Here is a 22,557-nt window from a genome sequence, read left to right on the forward strand (position 1 = left end):
ATTATGTAAAGAAAGAAAAAAAAAATACTGTAGGCTTTGATTCTCATATGCTGTACCATTTGGCACACAATTGTCCTGTTGCTTATAAAATATGGGTTTGGTTGTATGCGTGTAATAAGCTAACAATTTTTGTTGAGGAGAACAGGTTGAGTAGCGTCCAGTTTCTTGACACCTCCGAGCTGCTGTGCGTCCTTTATGGTGCTGATGTTTCTGTCCCAACGGTTAGTGTTTGGAGATGAATAAATGGGATTGAGATCCCATTACTGCAGAGTCCCTGATAACCAGTTAAGAGAGTACTTTAATTATCATTTTAAGAGTCTTAGCAGTAATGAGGGCCAATTTGTTGTTGGCACACCACAATGTAAGTCAATCCACTTCCTTACTATAAAGACTTGCATCTCATTCTCAATTTATATTGCGACCAATGAGAATGGTAAACAGTGGGTATGTTCGGAATGGTATACCACCATACTACTATTACAGTGTTTCCAGCGTTGCTAAGCAGCAGTGCATGACTAAACCAAGGATTCCCCCCACAGCAAAAAGCAATTCTGTAGGACAGTGGTACCTAACCCTGGTCCCGGAGTACCCCACATTTCGGATAACTCTCTTATCTGACACACCAATCTAAGGTCTTAAGTCCACTTTTTTATGCCCTTCCCTTGCTACCTTCCCCCCATCTTGATCACTCAGATGTACGTCATTGCTTATGTTGCATGAGTGTCCACTACTGGCAGAACCCTTGCAATGGGATACCCTAAGCCCTTGATCACTTGAATCTGCTATGGAGCTATGTTGCTATGCTGTAATGTTTCATCTCAGTATAACTCTTCTAAACTGCTGAATTGGCCTAACTTAACTTACAGCAGTAAACAACTTTTCCCTCCATTGTTTGAATCATGTAAAGTGTGTGGGTAAATTAAGTGTAGTTTTGCATTGTTGTCTATGGATCTGCCTGAAGTGTACACTCCAGACTCGTACACTCGCTCCCTCGGTCAAAATAAACTTCCCTTGTCCACTTGAAGTTGAACGCACTTCAAAATGGAAGTGCTTAGGGAAGTTCGTGAGCGGAGTGGAGTTAAATGCAGTCTTGGAGTCTTTACTAACAAGCTGATGAGTTGCATCAGTTGTGTTTGATTAGGGCGATGTTTAAACTGTGCAGTGTGTGCAATGGCATGAGTGTGAGGAAACTGTCCGATTTTTTGTTTTTGGCTAGAACCATCCCTTAACCACACAGTGGTCAGTCACATGACATTATTGCAATCTTCGTACCACACTTCCTTGATGGTTTTGTATTATACACTCAATTTAGCGCAGTAAAGACAAAAATAAATGAACAACTTGACACTTTTTGAATCTATTACAGTGTTTAGTGATCCATTCCAAAAGCAATAGATACACTGGCCCTTTAGGAGTTAGACAGCACCAATACAGTTCAAATCTGCTAGAGAGCATGCACTCAAAACCAGAATGGCTGGTAGCCATTTGGCAAAGGCTGGTAACTTTCAAAATGTAAAACAATCCGTTGAAACGGTTGAGAAGAAAAATTCTCAACCTTTTTTTTTTTTTTTTTTTACAGACAAAACCGACAAAGATAACAGTGATCTAATACACTAGTTTCTGCTCAATGTAAGCACAGTGGCACATGTGACAGGCAACTAACTTATGTGATAGTGATAATGAAAGTCAACATGGTTAGTCTTGAAATTAACCATTCAGATCCTCTGATTCGAACACTCTGGAAGACAGCGGGATACAAGACAAAAAAAAAAAATTAACACTGAAGACATACATGGAAAGGTTGTGGTACTTTCACAATTTGACCTTTAGATTTGGCAGTTTCCATTTCGGCACCTCCACGTGATGATATGGTTTAACATTCTTCCCTGATTGAGGAATTGAATGAAATAGCTCACAATAGATACAAGTTAATGGCTTTGCAAGAACTACTGGGTTTTGGCTTTTATTTCTCAAGGCCTGACAGCTTAAAAACCAGGCCTGAAAAAAAAAAAAAAAAAAAAAAAAAGTGACATCCAAAAGACAAATTTTCCCTCAATCATGGAAGAAATTTAGAAATTTTAACATAACCATTATTATAATTTCATACCATTATACAATAAAAAAAAAATTATATAAAATGATCAATATAATTTTTAGACAAACTCATATATTAATATTAGCCATGGAAGAAACTGATAAATTAAAAACCAAAACCATTGAGGACCTACTTCTGTTCCTATATAAATCCCAAACAGTAACAAAATGCAGTCCATACCGATTGAAAGCAAATTCCAGACCACACTTTTTCTTGGGTGTCTCTTCCTCTCTGTTCAAACGATGCACATAGACTTGGGGGGGTATTTAAACAGGACAACAAAACAAGAAACAAAAGATGCACAGAAAGCAGACTTGAGATGACTTTTTTCTGTGACATTGAAAAAGGTAAAAAAAAAAAAACAATCATGCCCTTTTTACAAAAGAGCTTAATTTGTAGTGTAATATCTTACCACCAGATCCAGTAATTAAGCAGTAGTGGTTTAAGGCCTCATTTTTAGACAGCTAATACAGAGGAGAACATTTGGTACTAAAAAATACACGTGGCGTTGTCAATTTAATAGGAGTCATTTTTTATGTACATTAAGGCCGTGTCACTTCTGCGGTTTCATAAATCGAAACATATGAAAGGTAGGATGAGATTCTGCTGTCTGTACCCTACAAACCAAACATCTTCACGCAGCAATGCGATAAGTGCTTTTTACGGTTATTTCCATTCAGCTTCACACCGATATGCTAGTTGACTACAAGCAAAGACAAACTAGTCAATTAGTGAGGATGACTAGTTTATCTAGATTTTTAGTACAACCACCATACACATTTAAAAAAAATCCATTTGAGCATCCCAGAAGGAGTGTTGTTTTTAACTAAATGTCACATTTAATTAAAAAGTGGTTAACTACATAAATTAAAAACCGTTCCGATTGTTCTCCATCTAGCCGTTTTCAAACACAAGAGCGCACCTTATGTAAACTCCCAAGAAAAACGTTGTTTCAGGGCAAGGTGAACGAGAAACCAACCAAATTACAAGGCTTCTACAAGACCAATTAGTCAACTAGTCAAGTCAGGTAAACCACTAATTGGCTGGTTCTGAAAAGAAGTCATTTTGCACATGCCTTTCTAGAAGCACCGAGAGAGTCCAAACTTTCATTCATTCCTAGACAAAAACAGACAGGGCTACTTGTAACTCTACTTACAGAATCCCCACAATCCCTTCTCTATATGGTTAAACCACATGACAACAAAGCAGCAATTTTCCTACACACTGATTTTAGTATGATACTAACAATAATCATGACACTGAAAGCATGAATGATATGCAAACGAGACCGGTACAGTCCTTCCCTACCACAGGATTTGAATAAACCAATTAATTAGAAATTGCTGACCCCCAAACAAAGCGACAAAAGGATTTTGTGCGCTTATGTTCAACTAACGATAATCCATTTGGTGTGGGATATTTTTATGTTGGCAGCTTGAACATCTATAGCCAATGAAAAAGGGCCAGATCAATGGCTGTGTGTATCTGTGGAGTACGATATGGCACATAAGGCCTACCAGCAAAGTCGGTTAAAGCTTTTGTGTTAAAGACATCATATGAGAAAAGTTTAACAAAGCAGAAGAGTCACCTTCTCCCAAATACGCAAAAAATGGCATCAATATTACACCTCAGTTTAGTGGAGAAAAAAAAAGAAAAGAAAAAAAAAACTATTTTACATGACAAAAATATTACAAAAGAGACAAGGGTCTGGTGAAACTCCAGAAGACTTAAGGCATTTGCCAAGACGAGTAAAGGCAGCTATAAGTTCAGGCTTTCAAAACACATGAACCTCTTCCTTCTGAGCCCAAATGCTCATAAGAAATATACAAAACTATTTGGTAACAAAAGTTTACTATATGTTATAAAACTTAAAAAGGTGAAAAATGTACCTTAGCTAAAGCTTATAAAATTATATATCAATAAAAATAATAATAATAATAATAATAATAATAATATTCCTTGGTCCGTAAAAACTATATTACTATGATAACTTTTCTTCCAAGCCTGGCGAAACAGTGCATTAAGCCCTTTAGTAGAAAACAACATCTCGCAAAGCCATTTCCGTCCTGCACTTACTTAGAAAAGGCTTTGTTTTGAAGAGGTGTTTTTTGTGTTTGTGTTGTTGTTTTTTTGACTGATTGTTTTTTTGTTTTCATGTAAGGCTATGCATTGATCCTGTGGCATCTTGATCCACGGCACACATCACTTCTGTTGCCACTTCCTCTGACATGAGGAAACAGATTTAACAAGAACCAGAACAAAGAGAGAGAAAAGAAAAGAGATGCCTTCATTTGTTTTGTCCAGTCTTTGAGTGAAGTCTTGTCTCTCCTTTGCTTCTCTCTCTGTGGCACCATTATCCGTTTTTGTGATCAGTATCCCATGAATCTACGCAGGAAGTCTACAAACTGATGAATCAACATCTCTCACAAAAGGTTCACTTACTCGCACACGCAAACGCGCACCAAGATTCCCAGGTTAGGAGACGGACATAGCCGAGGAAGAGGAAGATGAAGACACACTCCCTGCTGCGTATCCCGCCTGGCTGTCGACAGCTGACTGCAGCAGTAGGCTGGAGGATGAGGAGGATGAAGATGGTGAGGTGGAGGAGATGCTGTTGGCCCGCAGTATGGCTCCCGCAGCGCTGCAGTGAGGACGCGGTCCCGGCTCCGGCGTGTAGGTAAATGTCAAAGCCGTGGAGTAGATGATGCCGTCATTACGGACCAAAGTCACAGGAACCTGCACCGGCTGCCGAACCCAACGCCACCCCTCACGGAACGCAGAGATGTCAGGAACCACGCAGAGCACACTTTCGCCACACCTGCAGGAAACGGGACATGTACGTATGAATTACTGACAATTATGTACAGAGTATTCTTAATATATCTGCAATGTTTTTTCTGCCAATATGCATCACGCAGTCTCAGAGGAAAACAAAAGGAGATATATATTACAGGGTAACTGCAAAGTTTTTAAAATCAAATTGAAATTAATACCTTATGCATCACAGATTATTTTACGTAATTAAACTGGCTGAGGCTCACATTCAATGAGGACAGTATTATACTGCTTATCAGTGAAACTGTACATGTTAAGTACATGATTTATTCAATATGTACAGATGTATTGAAATTTGTTTATGTATGTGGATCAATACTTAGGAATTAAAGGTCAAACGATATTAGATTTTGCTGATACAATAATAATGGGTTTAAAGAAGGGCAATAAACAGATTATTGTGCTGATACTAGTAAAACCTATAGATTGAATATGTTCTTAAGGCCTTGACATACTCGGAGCAAAGTTCTTTTTCATTCTTCGCTTAGAGGTGAACAGAAGTGTTATTATAATACTAATCCTCCTATTACACCTCAAGGAAAGCATGAATCCAACTCAATTATGGCAGTCCTGATTTAACGGTAAATATTTTGTTATTTGCTGAACTGTACAGCACTGCGATTGGTGTGTTGGTTTCACCTGTACATAGTGTCTGCCTCCACATCTCCGAACCAGACTCTGAGGTTAGGTGTGAAGTTCTGTCCTGTCAGTTCCAGCATGGCAACATCTCCTCCTCCATTCAGCTAGAACATTCAGGGTTCAAGGTTACTAGATAACATGACAGATTTGCCATGCTCTTTTAATATAAAACAACTGTAATGTAATGAAGCCATTAGCGTTACGTGTAGATACTATAAAAACATCTGGAATTGCTCATAGCACCTTTAAAGCATTGATTGTGACTGTGCATTACCTGTAAACTCTCAACAACAGGCACTGGTGTGACAGGTGAGGGTACAGGGCCCATGCCCTCATAGAAAGTGTACTCTGCTTTGTCTGTGCTGATGATTGTCCATGACGCCCCATCGTTGATCATTTCTTTGTTTGTCTCTTTGGGACAGGGTGTGGCCTGTGATTAGTTCAGTGAAAAGAAAAATATTTGAATTGTTTACCATAAAAAAAAGGATCATAGAGCCTCAAAACGTTTAAGACTGAGAATTCAAAGGCTAATTTTGAGAAGAGGAAGTTTTATTTACACTGCAATTCTAAAACAGATGTAATGTTTTCGATTATAGTGCATTATTTCACATCCAAGTAGCAAAAACAAGTCTAAAAAGATTGAGTTAAAGATTTTAAAACTGTATGAATCTAATAAAGTTTCTGTAACAATGTACTGACCTGGAACTGAATTATCCTCTCCTGTGACAGGCAGAGGTACATCCTCTCTGTATCTTTAAGGTAGAAGGCACATTTATGTAGTTGGGACACAGGATCGTCGGCATCCATTAGTGCTGTTTGCTTGTCCACTTTACGAATAACCTACACACAAACACACAACATTTCACCTTCTAAAAAATACTTGCAATGCACACAGCATTACACAAACATATTTGCACAAAGAAATTATAATATGACATCAATTCAGTGACACAACGATACATAATTCCATGATTGAACAGGACACACTTTCTTTGCCCAGCCCTTTTAATCATTAATGATCATGAACAATAAAGTGGATAATAGCTTACCAATCGGGGTAGAGCCATGCCTGTCACAGAGCACACCAGCTTCACCGTCTGACCGTAATGGATGTAACCGTCTCTGACTGTAAACTCTTCTCCCTCTGACTCATCATCATCCACTGAAATTAAAAATTACACATTATTACCAATTCATAATTAACAAACAAGAAAAACTGCAGGTTCAAAAGATTAAAAGACATAACTTTCACACATTCTTTCATTAGACATAATGAACTTTGCAACTAGGGCTCAATATCAAGCCTTGTTGCCATTTTTAATATAGTATATTGTGTTTAATAGACACTTGTGGTGAATGACTCACATAGGTGAATGTAGAAGGCTCCCCACTGTTGTGAACTAGCATGAAAGTTTCCCCCTTCCACGTGAAGGTACCGCGTACTGACAGTCTGAGACCGCAAGCGGTTGAAGAGAGCCACCTTCGTCCCAGAAGCTATGCATACTAGGAGCAATTTTAAAAAATGAGCTGAGTAAAAATTATGATCAAATCTCATTTAGTGACATAAATGAGAAATTCTGCTGACTCACGGTCTGCATTCTTCAATGACTGCTTCTTTTTGGAAGGTTTGGAGATGACTTTGATTCGTTTGCTGAGGAAGACACCGATATCCGCGCTATTCCCGTAAAACATTTTCACTGACAGCATGAAGTGCTTACGTTTGTCCGAGTCAGAAATGTACAAAGTTTTTGCTGTGCAAAAATTCTGCAGAAGAAAAGCACAAGGATAATGATGTGAATGTCTTTAAAGAGCAGTTACAATATATGTATTGCAATAATACAATCCATCAAGCACCTTGCCCTCCAAGTTGAGCTGCTGCATTTCTTGTTCACTGTTTCCAATGCCGATGAAAGCACAAGGCTGAGACTCTTGCTCCGAGCAGCCCTCCCTCTCCATCTGTTCCTTCTTTTTCTTCCAGCCACAACCCATAAGGTACACACATGGTGGAGGACAGAAGAATCTAACAGAATCCAAGAGAATTTGAACTGATTAAAGAACAACTCACTTCTCATAAGAAATCTGATTTTACATAACTCTCCCTACCTTGCTTTACATTTAATGTGCAGACGTTATGCATTAAAGGTGCAGTAAGTGACTGTTGAAAAGTGGATCGGCCCGAGCACCAAAACACGCTTGTAGCCAATCAGCAATAAGGGGCGTATTCACTCGTGATGGGGGAGGAGAGAAAGCTCAGTGCACAAGATAGACGTTAGCAGAACCTTCGCTTGTTTGTTCATTTGCATTATTATTATTAAAAGCCTGTATTGTCTAAACCTCCTCCACCGCCGGTTTCAAGCATCGCTCTCCCAAAGTGTGCCTGAAAAGTGAGAAAACATATTCCGAATATATGTTTTTTCTTTTGGTTTCCCTTTCAGTGATAGCTAAAACCCTTAATCTTGTCACATTTGTAATATTTAAGGTACTTGGACTATCGTGTTATGTGGAGAGCTGTTCATGAAAAGTATATTTGTTTTTTGGGATGGAAGGTATGACTTTGTCATCGAAGGAGTAGAGGAGACAAATAACAATTAAACACTCAACCTGTATTATACTAGTAACACAAATTGCTTTTACTTATTGATGACATCATATTCCTCGGGCATAGTGTGTACGTGAATGTGGGGACAGAGGCACTGAGATAGGGGTGTGATCTACCCAAAGGGATCACACCCCTATATCGATGGGCGTGTTTGTTTTGGTGATTTCAAATATCAACAGGGTTTACCAGAAATTGCTTACTGCACCTTTAACTGGACCTGACCAAAACTTAATTTAGTCAACATGAATAATGGGCACTGATTTATCACTCACAATAAGACCAGAAATGTGTATTAACCTTCTTGTTTACTTACTTTACGGTCTAAAACGCAACAGCTAATCATATATATGTTTACAGCTGCAACTCATCACTCACCTTTTTTCATTGCCGTAGGATTTCTGTGCGACTTTTGCATGCAGTATGAGCACTGTCTGATCTCCTCTCTCCTTCAAGTAGTTACGCATCGCCTCTCTGAAAAACCACACAATACAATAGAAAAGTTTATTTAAGTTGTAGTTTCCTAATGCATTTGGTAAACTTAACACATGGACTTCACGGTGCACTTACCTTGTTAAACGCTTTGGCTGAGGGAGCTCCCCAAACTTCCTACAAAACAAAATACAACAAAGTTAAGACACAATTCAAACATCACGTCATTTAACGTTACTCTACCAAACAATGCTGGCAAAACAAAGCTGCCACAGCCTAGTGATTTGCCTACCAAGACAGCATCTTTGGCAAGATAAACAAGTTTAAACGTGCAGAAGATGCCCACTAGGTTTTGAGAGACAGACAAAATTAAAATTAAAATGAAAAGAAACACTAGCATTTTAAATAGCAGAGACGGGATACTATAAATACACACTTTTTTAGCTAAAAGTAGTTTAACTGAAAATTCTGACATGAAACAAAGACACAATTTTTGAACCCCTGAAAGCTCCAAATCCCTGTTATGGACTTACTAGACTGGCTAACATCTGCTAACCCTCTCTCTCTCTCTCTCTCTCTCTCTCTCTCTCTCTCTGTCTGACTCTCTCTCTCTCTCTCTCTCTCTCTCGTAGACCAACTCACAAGTTGGCTCAATTTGTATACATGTATTTTTTAAGCTTAAACTATGTTAAAGTTCCAAAAGACGCAGTCAATACAAGCTTACTGTGTTTACAGTTAAATAGTAGCTCTCCGTAACATTCAGTGTTTACGGAAAACTGCCGAAAATCTATCAGCTAACTAAAAGCTAAGCGGCTAACTGAATAAAAGAGACCATCGTTGAAAACCTCAAAAATCAGACAAAAGTACGCTGAAACGGGGAACCAGGGCAGAAACACACGACCAGAGTTGTAGATAAATAAACCAAAGCAAGTTATCCTGACTAGACGGGCAAAACTTATTTTAGCTGTTACTTTTCCATGCCCCGTCCGTTAATAATTTCGCTGCTTACCCTGTCACAACAGGCGCCATCTTCACCAACTCTCTCTAATAACGCCAACAATCGCGAGATTTCCGCCGCTTCGCACCACATTGCAACAGACTGCTTTTAGACGAGGGGGGAGGGGCACTGTGAGAAATAAAGCAGGAAGGTGGGGGGGGTGGCACAGGCGTGGGAAAGTTCTGAAGTCACGCGAGATTTCCAGGTCGCTTATTATGGGAGCTGATGAGAGAGAGATCCTTGTCATCGCGAGAGTAAGTTGCGGACGGCTGCCAGCCAAACGCGTGTGAAAGTTCTCACGATGGGAAGACAGACCGCACCTTTTTAAGCGCGGGCCGTGAGAAAAAGATTTCTGGAAGGAAGGAAGCCCGGGGACTGGTGCACCGACACCAGGAAATAACGAGTTGACGTGGATCAGCTAAAAAGGATGTTGTTAGTAAAACATAAGAGTAGAATAGTTTAAGAATAGTTCAATTGCATACGTTCCAGGAATCATTATGAAAACACACTTATACATTATAAACCTACACATATATGTGGTGAAATGAATACAATGGATCTGTAATAGCCACTTAACTGTTTTCATATCACCAGATGGCAGTATTGCTTCAATGTTAATGCTGCTGCTATGCTATACACGTGTTAAAATTAGCATAAGTCGATGGCTGAGAAAAGATCAAACAATGTTTAAACAACAGGACAAAATATTCCAAATATAGGGCACACAACAATAAAAGTACAAGAAGTAGGGTCATATTTAAGTGGCTTTAATTTGTAATACTAGACACACTCACAAAAATGAACGAAATAATAAACAGTGTTTTATTCATTTCCCTTTCACTTAGCCCTCTTTCATTACTTAAATACATATTTCATGGTGAACCTGAGATTTTTTTAAATATCTTCAGCTTAATTAAGTGGAATTTTTTTAAACTCTAAACATCTAAATGGAGCTTCATATTATATATATACATTTTTTTTTTTGCTATCAATAACATGGTTTGAAATCAGAAGGTATTTGATCTACACATGCAGCAAGCCATGATCACCACTGACCCTTGAACAAGGCACTTAACCTCATCTTGATTTAGGACACTATTGCTAATGTTCTTCATTAAATGAACGACAGTACGTTTTAGAGTTCATGAAGTCTTACATTTTAATCAAGCGTGTGTGGGTATTACACTTTATAGAAAAATCTGATTATATGGAAATATACTTGATCAAAATTTGATCAAGATAATAACAATGGCACTACCAGGTACCAGTATGTGCCGGAATACAATTCAGAGAACTGCCCCTTAATAGCATTAGGCATTTAACCCTTAAGTTGTAAAATTGCTATTACACTGAAAGATCAAAGGTTTAAGGACATAGTCCTAGTTTCTTCTAGTAACACGATCTCTTGGATCATTTGACATTAAGATTACTCGCTTACCTTCTCTTTTTATCGTTTCATTCTCTCAAATACTGATGGTTCAGATATATATGTATATATATATATATATATATATATATATATATATATATACATTTTAATAATATTTTTGAGGTTCCTGGATTTTTAAAAAAAGTATCAGGACACAACTTAAAATAATAAAAATATTATATATATTGCTTTATAAACTGGTTACGATAAGTAGCCTATAGTTTGAGACGTATTAAGAGATTCTGGTTTACGCTGATACTGTAATTGTACAACGCAGATTCGGATTTGAAATGTTTTAAGAAATAACAAGCTCTCTATTTATCTTATTTTTTTCATGATGTCAATCGAGGTTCCCAAGGAGTACAAGTGAACAAGCAGCAATTACAAAAATGGCTGAGATCGAAATTACTAATTGTCCTTAAAGGCTTTACTCTCAGGGTAGGCCCTGCAATTGTTTTATTGTCTAAATCTCTTTAGGTATTAGTCAACAAATTGGCAATTTATCAAATTTTGAGGTCAAAAGGTATGTTTACTGTTAGCTAAACTTACAGTAGGTTGAATATTGTTTTATGTAGATTAAAGGTAAATTGATTTAAATAAAATGTGATTGTTAAAATAAATTAAAGATTAAGAATACTATATGAAAATAATATATATAAAAGAATAATAAAGATTTTTAAATTGTTAAACAACAGTCAATTAAAATTCTAAGAAGTTAACATATTTAATCATTAGTGATCTTTTATTATTGAGGAAAGCACAAATGACACAGCAGGGTTCTAATAGTACTTGGTAATCTCCATAAATATTGCTGATAGACACCACTGTTGGATAACAAGTCCAACCATAAAGATAATACGGCCAAAAAGGGCAAAGCAGCTCCCCCTCACCTAGCATCTTCCTTCTTCTCTGACTTTACTTTACTCCAGTTATTATCAATTTATTCCCAACTTTAACAACCTCCTTCACCTTCTACAATTTCATTTCTTTCTATAGAGGGTCCTTAAAGCAGTGTGCCATAAACGCCTTGATAAAGGATGAAACGGGCAACAGACAAAGCTTGAGTTAATGACCTCAAATCTACCCCCTGGCCATAAAAATACCAGTACATCATGAGTTTTTCCGATAGAAGCAGCTGAGAAGCGACTGATAATGAGACTCCGAGAAGAAGAATCATTAACTAGGATAGAGGGGAATGTAATATTGCACAAATCAGCAAACGAGGGATGACGAGGACAATATGATTTGCTGAGGTTAAAAAAAGGATGATATTTATTTTATAGACCAAAAAAAATCACATCTGATCAGTTTTTATTAATCAACTTTAATTTAAAAAGTAGTTAATTATTATGAATTATTAGTATGTAATTTAGTTCAAAAAGCAGAATTCTGTTTTCTAGCTTCCAGCACATAAATCTTGCTTTCAAGAGGTGATGATAATGCTAACTTTCGTTATATCAGAGATGTCGGTTCAGTAATCGCTCTGACGGAGTTCATTCAGTGAAGTTAAGTCTTTTTGAATGATTCCAGCTTGGCTGTGAAAAGATTAATCGCGATTAATTGCATCCAAAATAAAAGTTTGTGTTTACATAATATATGTGTGTGTGTACTGTGTATAATTATTTTGTATATATAAATACATACACATGCATGTATATATTTGAAAAAAAAAGTGTTATTTATATATATATATATATATATATATATATATATATATACAGTATATACATGCAAATATTTCTTAAATATGTAGGCTACATGCATGTGTGTGTATTTATATATACAAAATAATTATACACAGTTCACACACATATATTATGTAAACACAAACTTTTATTTTGGATGCGATTAATCGCGATTAATCTAGACTCAAATTTGTTTGTAAAACAGACCACACTGGTTTAATAGTATATGTTTGTGACTCACTACCATCATGCAGTCTAAAAAATAAAGGTTTATTGGCATTTATAGTACCATGAAGAACCTTTAACATCCATGGAAACTTTACATTGCACAAAAGTTTCTTTACAGTTTAAAAATGTTCTTTAGATTCAAACATACAATAGAAGACAAACACGGTTCTTTTAAGAATGGTTCACTGAAAGGTTCTTTGGGGAACGAAAAATTATTCTTCTACTGCATCGCTGCGAAAATTCCCTTTTGGAATTGTCTGTGGTGTATTTGGTTATGTTTGTTTTTGTGAACAAGAGAGCAAGAGAACAAGTATGCATTGTGAGTTTGTGTAGTGTTCAGAAAAAGACTATTTCTCAATTCATTGATAAAGTTTCTTCCACATATACATAATTGTTTGATCAATGAGAGAAGTAATCACAGTTGTATAAAACAACTGTAATCTGAACATGGGTGCTTGAAACCCTTTGGAGGGAAGTATTCAGATTCTGAATACTTAATGTTATTACACTGTAAAAAAATGTTTTTTTTATGATTTGTTATCACGTTTTTTCTTTTGTCAAATCAACTTAGATAATTTATGTGGTTCAGATAACATAATATTTTGAGTTTCTGTTGATTAAACCAATCTCAATTGTATTAACAAAATGTTTTAATTCCATTAACTTAAAATTATAAGGCAACCAGGTCACTTCCCTTTTTTTTAAGTTAAACCAACAATATTTTTTTACAGTGTACATGGCAGGTCCAGACAAGACTAATATTTGAGCCCTGATTATTTGACCCTGAAATCCCCAAGAAACTATAAAATCCAAATATATAGGTCACAGATTTCAGAAATATATATTTTTTTTAAATTGTGTTGTGTACATTGTAAAAGTTTAGTGTGAATTGACAGTATTTTCCTAGCTATTAGATACTTTCAAAGAATTTTTTTTTAATGTTGTGTACACTTTTAAAATGTTAGTGTGGTTTGCAGTATATTCCTTTCTTCTAGTCATACTTTCACAGTAAGTTTTTACAATAGTAGTTCTCCAATTCATCACAGTTAAATTACGACAGTTAAACTGGCTTCAAAGCGAAGGAGCAGAAAAAGATAAAGACATTGTCCTGTAGAATGTCAATCTTTTCCCATGTAATACAGTGCAAGTTGTGTTTTTTAACACTAATACAATTACGAATACAGTCATTTACTGCAAGAAATTAAGGTTTAATATAGTAAAATCACGGCAATATTTTACAGTATACTAAGGCCCATGTTAAATAAAGTTTACATAAATAAACGGAAAAGGAATTGGAGAATAATGCAGTGTTGAACTCTGATTTAAAACAGATTTTACTGTAGACTTTTTTTGTGTGAAAGCTGGCGTTTATTTCCAACTAGAGGTATTAAAAATAAATGTATGCATTTTATGCTGACACAAGTAAAATAACAATCACAAAATCTCACAGTGTAACATAAGATTATTTAACAATAACATTTACAATTTCCTGTACAAAATAGCATCTTTGTATAAAAATGTCAATATAAGAAGTAAAATAAATGGTGAAATTAAATATACTGGTTTTCTCTTATCCTTGCTGTTCATCAATCCACTGATTTAACCTACTGTCAACTGTCCAGTTTGAGTTGGATATGTTTAGTAATGATAACCCATAATGCTCTGTTAAACTCTAGAAAGAGGTTGCCTTGAGGATTTCACAATTGTCTGATGTTTTCTTGGCCTCCTTGATCGCATCAGTCATTGTCGGATTATCATACAATTCTATTCCATGATCCATATTTTCATGATTTGCTTTCTCTTCATCTTCCTCCGTAACATTGCAGCACTTGCAGCAACAGCAGCAGCGAGCGGCCATTATGGAAACCACTCTGTCCCATGGTTCAAGAGAGTGGGCCCATAGAGGGAGGAAGTTCCAAGACCGGAGAGCGGAAGGAAGCCACTGAGGTTTGTGGTTCTGTAGAATATTAACAATGATAGCGAAGATCAGAACAGCCACTATGGGAACAAGAACCCCCACAAGGACCTGCCAACCAGCCAAAGAAAGGCCGAAGATGAATAGAGGTAAAGCGAAGAAGCAGAAGATGATGTAAAAGCCCGAAAACCAACGGTACTCGGCTGATAGTTCACCGAGAGCCTTTGCCATTCGAATGGGGAAACGTGTGAAAGGGATTGGATACCACAGCAAAATCCCGGAGATGTTGAAGAAGAGATGAACCAAGGCGATCTAATGGGGAGAAGAGTTACACCATGAAGTTATGGAGTATGAGTGATAGTGATTATGCTTGAATATATTTGCATGTCATGCTAACCTGTAATGAATTTTCAAGTGTTTCCCCTGGACTAGCCATGGCGGCTAATATTGCAGTAGTAGTGGTTCCAATATTGGCTCCCAGGGAAAGAGGATATACCCTTTCAATTTTTATAACACCAATACCTGAAATAAAAAATAAAAAACACTTTACACACACATCAACTTCCAACAGCTAGGCTTTACTAGTTCTGCTTGTTAAATAGTAAAATATGGTCAAAAATACCCTCATGTCATTCCAAACCGTTAAGACTTTATTTTCATGCAACTGTAATAAACTTTTAGGACATTTGCAGCTTAAAAGCTTCAAAACATTTATGCAAAACTAAAAGCAGCCCTTATGACTTATATATTTAAAGTCTTCTGAAGGGGAGGAACAGACTTGGCACATTCATGAGAGAAGCACAGTTGCAACGCCCAGTTCATGAACATGAATGAATCATTCTCTCAAATCTTTTCATTGAATCAGTTGATCTGGTTTACAAAACAAATTTGAATGATTCGTTCACCAATTAGACTGATTCAGTCAGGTATGGGTGAGTGAGTAAATTATGCCAAACTTTGAACAACATTGCATCACTGACAAAATGGATCGTAATACCTTAATAAAAGACTAAGAATAGATAGATGGCTGTACTGACCGACAAGAGGAGTTATAGCCGAGGTAAAGACAGAACTGCTCTGGACAATAAAGGTCATTCCTGCTCCAACCAGAATTGCAATATATCCAGTCAGCCATGCAAATGGAAATGGAAAATCTGTGCATAGAAACAATGAATAAACAAACAAATAACAGTCAAAATAAAAATAAAATTATTTTTGTCTTATTTTAACAGGAGTTAACTTCTAAATCTGCTCTCTGGTTCTTATGTATCTCAAGGATGCTGACCAGTGTTCATTATCTTCTTGATGACAACAGCAACCTGGCCCTTGAGCATCGAGTTGAGCAGTTTCACAATCAAAATGAGACAAGTGCACAGGATGAGCAGAGAACAAGCCAGTAGAATCAGACCCGCCGCCAGGTCAGAAAGGTTTGTGTTTACAAAGATGTGATTGCCTGTTTGAATAGAGAGAGACCACAGATGAGCGAGTGTCTGCTTGTTTCTGTATAGCGCTGTAGTCTGTATTTGTCTTGTGACAGTGGGTGTCAATTTCAAACTCACATTTTTTTATATTTATAATTTCTGTAATATTTTTTAATTCCCAACAAGGATAGTCACTGCAATTTGCTGCTGTCACATTCTGGAGAGTCTAGAAACAAACAACATCAGAAAAATCAGAAAACCCCAGTATTATGTCAAAATAATATGGCTTTTTTTTTAATCTGGCACAATGCATTGGTTAGAAAAATTACCATGTTTGAGGCTGTCTGGCACCAGACCTTGATGAGAGATTTGTTTTTGGCTTCAGGGTCACCAGTGGCAATGCCGCTTATCACAGATTCATCCAGCTAAAAATAAAAAAATATGAATTATTATTGATTATGCTTCTAATCTCCTGTATATTTAAGATTACTATCTCTCTCTCTCTCTCTTAGTGAACAACAACCCTTGTAACTTTGTACTGTACAGAAGGGCAATATAAGGTGTGTGGGTGGTAATTCACTCTCTTCTTGTCCTCATTAATGTTAGCTTCTTTCAACATACCGACTGAACTAATACCGACACACACTCTTACATACCTCAATGATAGACTGGGTGAGAGGGTCAGTGATAACATTCAGAAGGGCTGGTGCATTTTCTCCACTCTGGATATTGAATGAGCTCACAATAAGGCTTGTGAGCCTCACCAGGTAACCTGAGGCAATTTCCAATGGCAACAGCACCAGGACAGAAAGCCAGTTAAAGAAATCGTGCACGGTGGCTCCCGCAAATGCCCTGGACACAGAAAAGGGTCACATCTCAATTAAATATCATTAATACCTTTCTGTCAATGACAGAAATTTTCATTTTTGGGTGAACTGTTCCTTTAAGTGAATTTCTCTCTGAAAAATGAAATCAGTTCCCGCTTCATGTAATGTTCTATCCAGTCATGATACAAGAAGTCAAGTCAAGTCACTTTTAGCGCTTTGTACAATAGATTGTTTCAAAGCAGCGTCACAATAAAAATAACAGAATCAATCATGCAAAGTCATCAAATATGAGACAAATTCAAATTCTGCCTGTAAAGCAGCTCTGAAAAGACAACAGATCAAGTCAGTTCGCTGTTGATTTAGTTCAGTTCATTAACTGTGTAAAGATCATCAGAAATGTGTTAAATTCAACTATAAGCAGTCAGTTTAATTCATTTTAATAACAGTGCCAATGTTATAAAATGAATCAATTATCAAATTAAGTTGATTCAGCTATAAACCAGCTCTGCAGAAGATGAAGTGTCCTCATCTAGCTCAATTCAGTTCAAGTTTTTATTCCCTATCCAATAGTGTAACTGGAGTCAAATCGATAATGCAATATTAATAAATATTAAATGTCTTTTAAACCCCAACTAAGCAAGCCAAAGCAACAGACAGTGGCTAAGAACCCCAACTCTAAAAAGACTCTAATAGTGGTGCCGTTATTCAGCTCAGGTCAGTTCAGGGTTGATTCAGTTCAGTTCAATAACTGTGTGAAGGTCATCAATTATGAAATTTGAACTTTATATTAATGCCTTATTCTTACCTGCGGAACATGTTCCTGTCGCCAACTTGTGTCATGGCTACAACAGTGTTTGTGACTGATGTGCCAATGTTGGTCCCCATAATAATAGGAACAGCAGTTGAGACCTCCAGCACTGTTGAAAAGTAGTTTATATTTATTTATATAAAGTGGGATTTACTTACATCAAGATTTGAAAATCTGAAATCCTGATTCAGGTCAATTTGATTCAATTCTGTTCAAAGATTTTGCATTTATGCCCAAGAGGACTAAAAGAAAGGACCATTTAAAACTTGAATGGTTTCTACTGACAATATACAGTGTGTAACTGTGAAAAACTCTATACGCAATGAAATCAATTATGAAGTTGCAATGAACGTTCATTTTTTAGATTGATGCATTCATTTTTTACATTCCTTATCAGTGATGTCAAGACATCAGTATTAGTATAATTTGATACTCACATCCAGAGGAGACCATGCTGACCACAATAGATGAGGAGGTGCTGGAGCTCTGGACTAGGAGAGTTACTAGCATCCCAATTACCAGGCCTGCCAAAGGGTTTGAGAGCACTTTATTCTCCTGGAAGATGTCCCCTGCTGCTTTTCCTGAGAAAGCACACATCCTTGTTACGCATAACAAGTTTAGCAACTTTGTAGTCTTAAAAAATGGTCCACTTAAAACCAGAAAGGTTGATGTAGCCTGATGCCATGGTTTAAGAAACCTTTTTTTTTTAGAAAGCCACCTGTGTGCTAATTTAAAGGGTTAGTCCACCCAAAAATGCAAAGACTGTCATCATTTCACCCTCATGTCGTTCCAAACCTTTATGAATCTTTCTTCTGTGGGACATAAAAGAAGATATTTTGAAGAATGTTGCTAGTGTAACGGACGTAGGCCAGTAAGATCTGTGCGTGTAAACCTCACTCCCCTGGCCTCAAGAGACTGACGCTAGCATCTGAGGTCTTTAGCGTCCTTCTCAGCGTGCCCGCCTCCCAAACCCTGACGACCCCCGGTTCAAATCCTGCTCTGAGCGGGACTGGTTACACTAACCGAACAGTTTTGGTTCCCATTGACCCCTGATGCATTTTTGTCCACACAATACAAGTCAATGAGATCCAAATTGTTTGGTTTCCAACATATCAAGTCCCACAGAAGAAAGAAAAGTTTGGAACAACAGGAGGTGAGATAATGATGCCAGAATTGTCATTTTTGGATGAACCCTTTAGAGAACCACGAAACCAGTGCACTGTTATGAATAAAATGCATCATCAATATGAAACCTATAGACAGCACTAAAGAGCATTCTTCACTTAATCTAAGAACCATTGAAAACTGTATTGTGTATTTCTGTTGAGTTTACCTCCAACAAGCTGGAAAGCTGAGCTGAGGATGTCCAGTGAGCAAACAAACATGTAGAGCAAACCGAGCAGCACAATAAATTTTGCTACTGTGGTTAGAACTCTCAGGATCTTCCTTTTAGTGTCCAGATCTAGACAATTTACAGACAGAAAGCATTATGTAAAGCCTGACATATGAAATAATAGTCCGTAAAATCTATTTTTTTTTAAACAAAATGTTTTTTAAAAATCTAAAAATAAAAAGGTTATGGCTCATAGTGATAATATTATATTCGAGAATGAAAAAAAACGTGAAATGTCCAGTGGGTGGCGCTAAAAGCGTCTTTAGTAGAGGAACGTGAATATGGCAACGTTTTATTACGCCTCTAGTGTTCATTTCTGTTAGAAACTGTAGTGATATGTACGTATTGGTAGGCTACCGATTGGTACGTATTTTGCGTTTTGCAAAAAATGTTGCCACAGGTAGTATGTGTTGCTGATATATATGGCCACAAATTAATATGGAATTCTGATGTAAATGAATGGATTTTTATATAACAGACTGCTTAAATATACACATTGTTCCTCAAAAGCCTGATGTATCATATTTGACACTCATATTTTAATAATGACGTATGGATAATAAAGACAACCTAAGTCGCTTCAGTCCAGTCAGTGCGTATCTTGAAATATTAATAACAATATAAAAGTTTACTTTATAAAAATCAGTAACGATTTCACAGGAAAAAGACGTGTAGCCTACCACTACTTGAAGGTTGACATTTTTATAATTATGCTAAAATACCTTTTTTTTTGCTAGGCATGCTGAAGATTTTACAACAGGTTTTGACCATGTTGATAGTTTAAAGGCCTTAGAAATGATATGATGCAGTATAGGCTTCATAAACAAAAAAACAACAAAAATGTGTATAGTAGTAAAGCTTTTGGTAAGGTTAGTGAAAATCAACCTAACATTCAGCATACCTGCCCATTTAACCCCTGTGTCCTGCAACTCTGCCATGTCCCAGGGATCATCCTCAATCAGAGCTGCTGTGGAGAGAGCAGGGGCCATGGAGAGAGACTTCTTTCGGGGAACTAAGGGAACATGTGAAGGAAAGAGAGAGAAACTTTTTAAAATGAGGTTTGTTTAGATTTACGATTTATATTCAGATGTTCACTGTTCATACCGTCAAGTGTTTCTGTTGGCTTCCCCTCAGACTCATCCTCTTGCTTTGGTCGCGGTGCCATTGTCTGTGAAATATAAATATCAATTCCGTCACTGTTTTATTGATGCCTTTTAAGTTTTATGAACTAAATATAGTTTGTAATCGCTTCTGGCATCTTCTCTACTGTTAAAGGTATGTTATCTAAGAATGCCATTTTCACAATGCTCACAGTGATACTCCAGACAGGATCTATAAAGATAAAAGGGTGTTTTACTATGTTTTATTGGTGTGGAAAAAAATATGTAATGGATGGATGTAATGGATTTCTATCATTCAGATAAATTATTCATTATAAGAATTAATTAATGACAAAAAAATGATCTGACTGTCAAAATTCAAGGTTCACATTTTTGATTGGTAGGTTTAATTCAGGTTGGACACTTTTTGCCAGTGAGATGACTGGGAAAAGGTGTCCCAATCATCCTGAATTCACCCTGTTTGGTTTTTGTAAGTAAATGGACACAACACACAGGGCTTCTCAATAATCAGAGCTTCCTCCATTGATCAAACTCACATGGTTTTATATTGATTTCTGTACTGTGCCAAACAATTTCCGCACTGGCTTCAGCACTGACAATGAACAGAATGTGAATGACTACGTGGCTCGTCTTATGTTATTGGCTATATGCAAAAATCAAATGAATGTTAAAATATGAATGTAAACGGTACAACATCTTTTGGATGTTGTTGTTTTAAAGCTTTTAAAGAATGGTACAATATTTGGCTGGAATAATAGAAAGTGTTAAATTAAATAATGCAGTGTCACAAAAGGTTATAGGATGAATTTTAAGTGTGTTAACATATAATCAATAATAAGAGCTATGATATAATTCAATGACAATAGATGATTTCATTTATATATTATAAAGCATTTATTAATCTTAGTTCATTTCAACATTTACTAAAACATTATTAAAATCAAAAGTTCTATCTGTTCATTTTTGTAATGGAGTTAACATGAACTAACCATGAAAGTCATATTTTTATGAACTATTAAATACATATTGTTAGTTAATATCATTATTTAAAGTTAATGCATTAACTAACGTTAAAGGGACAGTTCACCCAAAAATGAAAAATCTGTCATCATTTACTCACCCTCAAGTTGTTCCAAACCTGTATGAGTTTCTTTGTTCTGCTGAACACAAAGGAAGATATTTGGAAGAATGTTTGTAATCAACAGATCTCGGTCCCCATTGACTTCCATAGTAGGAAAAAATATATACTATGGTAGTCAATGGGGACCGAGATCTGTTTGGTTACAAACATTCTTCCAACTATCTTTGTGTTCAGCAGAAGAAAGAAACTCATACAGGTTTGGAACAACTTGAGGGTGAGTAAATGATGACAGAATTTCCATTTTTGGGTGAACTATCCCTTTAACTAATGTGACCTTATTGTAAAGTGTCACCACATATATATTACTTGAAATGTTTTTTAAAATATCATTTAATAAAGGCATTTTCACAAAGCACTCACCTGATGGTGTAGTTTCTCAAAGCTAAAGCTGTCCGAACACTTCCGAATCTTTCAGCCGTGTGCGTGGTTATGTTCAGCCCACTTCACCTGCCTGAGTTCAATACGTGACTTATCTATGGTCTGAACCGTGTTCCTTCTCTCACCTGAACCCAGTGCACAGGTAGTTACTTGTAGACCATAACTGACAAAACTATAGCCATGAACACAAGCACCTGTCTTGAAGGAGACCACTCGATGAGACACACGTGTCCAGGTGATCTGTTTCAGTTCTGCTGTTGTTCAGAGTGGCTCTGTCCAACAACCTCTCATTTATAAACGCCCGGCAGAGCCTTTAGGATTCCCCTGTACAAGGTTTACCACGTCAGTGATAACACTCTGGGTAGGGGAGTCTGTGTGTCTGTGTGTGTGTGTGTGTGTGTGTGTGTGTGTGTGTGTGTGTGTGTGTGTGTGTGTGTGTGTGTGTGTCCATTTATGCACATGGTTCAAAGTGTCCACGTGTGGCATCAGCTAATGACTGTGCGAAGGAGTCTGGATTTTAATGATTGGGATAAGAAAGTCCTAATACATAATGTTACTACACAATTATTTCTATGACACACACACACACACACATGTTGTGTTGTCATGTTTTATGG

At 36.8% G+C, this 22,557-nt stretch overlaps 2 protein-coding genes across 4 annotated transcripts; both read right to left on the reverse strand.

Annotated features, from left to right (window-relative positions):
• Positions 1-4,248: 4,248 nt before the first annotated feature.
• Positions 4,249-9,708, reverse strand: rbpja (recombination signal binding protein for immunoglobulin kappa J region a). 3 transcript variants are annotated; one of them, XM_084401544.1, is made up of 11 exons: positions 9,607-9,708; positions 8,736-8,774; positions 8,544-8,639; positions 7,424-7,589; positions 7,159-7,333; positions 6,935-7,072; positions 6,619-6,731; positions 6,269-6,409; positions 5,844-5,999; positions 5,570-5,673; positions 4,249-4,913 (listed from the first exon to the last, which is right to left on the reverse strand). In XM_084401544.1, exons 1-11 carry the CDS (start codon positions 9,624-9,626, stop codon positions 4,571-4,573), a joined length of 1,491 nt encoding a protein of 496 aa, XP_084257670.1. In that variant the 5' UTR covers positions 9,627-9,708; the 3' UTR covers positions 4,249-4,570. The 3 variants fall into 3 exon arrangements, with proteins under 3 accessions (XP_084257670.1, XP_084257671.1, XP_084257672.1); XM_084401545.1 differs by having other exon boundaries at positions 9,443-9,614; XM_084401546.1 differs by lacking the exon at positions 9,607-9,708 and adding an exon at positions 8,890-8,915.
• Positions 9,709-14,191: 4,483 nt separating this feature from the next.
• Positions 14,192-22,197, reverse strand: slc34a2a (solute carrier family 34 member 2a). The gene is made up of 13 exons (XM_084402974.1): positions 21,923-22,197; positions 20,405-20,468; positions 20,202-20,312; positions 19,241-19,369; positions 18,345-18,488; positions 17,905-18,016; positions 16,929-17,124; positions 16,602-16,697; positions 16,411-16,498; positions 16,137-16,304; positions 15,889-16,005; positions 15,249-15,373; positions 14,192-15,163 (listed from the first exon to the last, which is right to left on the reverse strand). Exons 2-13 carry the CDS (start codon positions 20,463-20,465, stop codon positions 14,609-14,611), a joined length of 1,902 nt encoding a protein of 633 aa, XP_084259100.1. The 5' UTR covers positions 20,466-20,468; positions 21,923-22,197; the 3' UTR covers positions 14,192-14,608.
• Positions 22,198-22,557: the final 360 nt, after the last annotated feature.

The sequence above is a fragment of the Rutilus rutilus genome (assembly GCF_951802725.1).
Source record: "Rutilus rutilus genome assembly, chromosome: 2".
In the NCBI taxonomy this organism is placed as follows: Eukaryota; Metazoa; Chordata; class Actinopteri; order Cypriniformes; family Leuciscidae; genus Rutilus; species Rutilus rutilus.

Excerpts from the sequence above, each read along its gene's own strand:
- rbpja (XM_084401544.1), bottom strand. The coding sequence starts at position 9,626 with ATGGCGCCTGTTGTGACAGG. Across the intron at positions 8,775-9,606 it reads ATGGCGCCTGTTGTGACAGG|GAAGTTTGGGGAGCTCCCTC; the intron begins GTAAGCAGCGAA and ends TTTGTTTTGTAG. Across the intron at positions 6,410-6,618 it reads GCATGGCTCTACCCCGATTG|GTTATTCGTAAAGTGGACAA; the intron begins GTAAGCTATTAT and ends GTTTGTGTGTAG.
- slc34a2a (XM_084402974.1), bottom strand. The coding sequence starts at position 20,465 with ATGGCACCGCGACCAAAGCAAGAGGATGAGTCTGAGGGGAAGCCAACA. Across the intron at positions 17,125-17,904 it reads GACAGGAACATGTTCCGCAG|GGCATTTGCGGGAGCCACCG; the intron begins GTAAGAATAAGG and ends TTCTGTGTCCAG. Across the intron at positions 15,374-15,888 it reads GGCTATAACTCCTCTTGTCG|GTATTGGTGTTATAAAAATT; the intron begins GTCAGTACAGCC and ends TTTTTATTTCAG.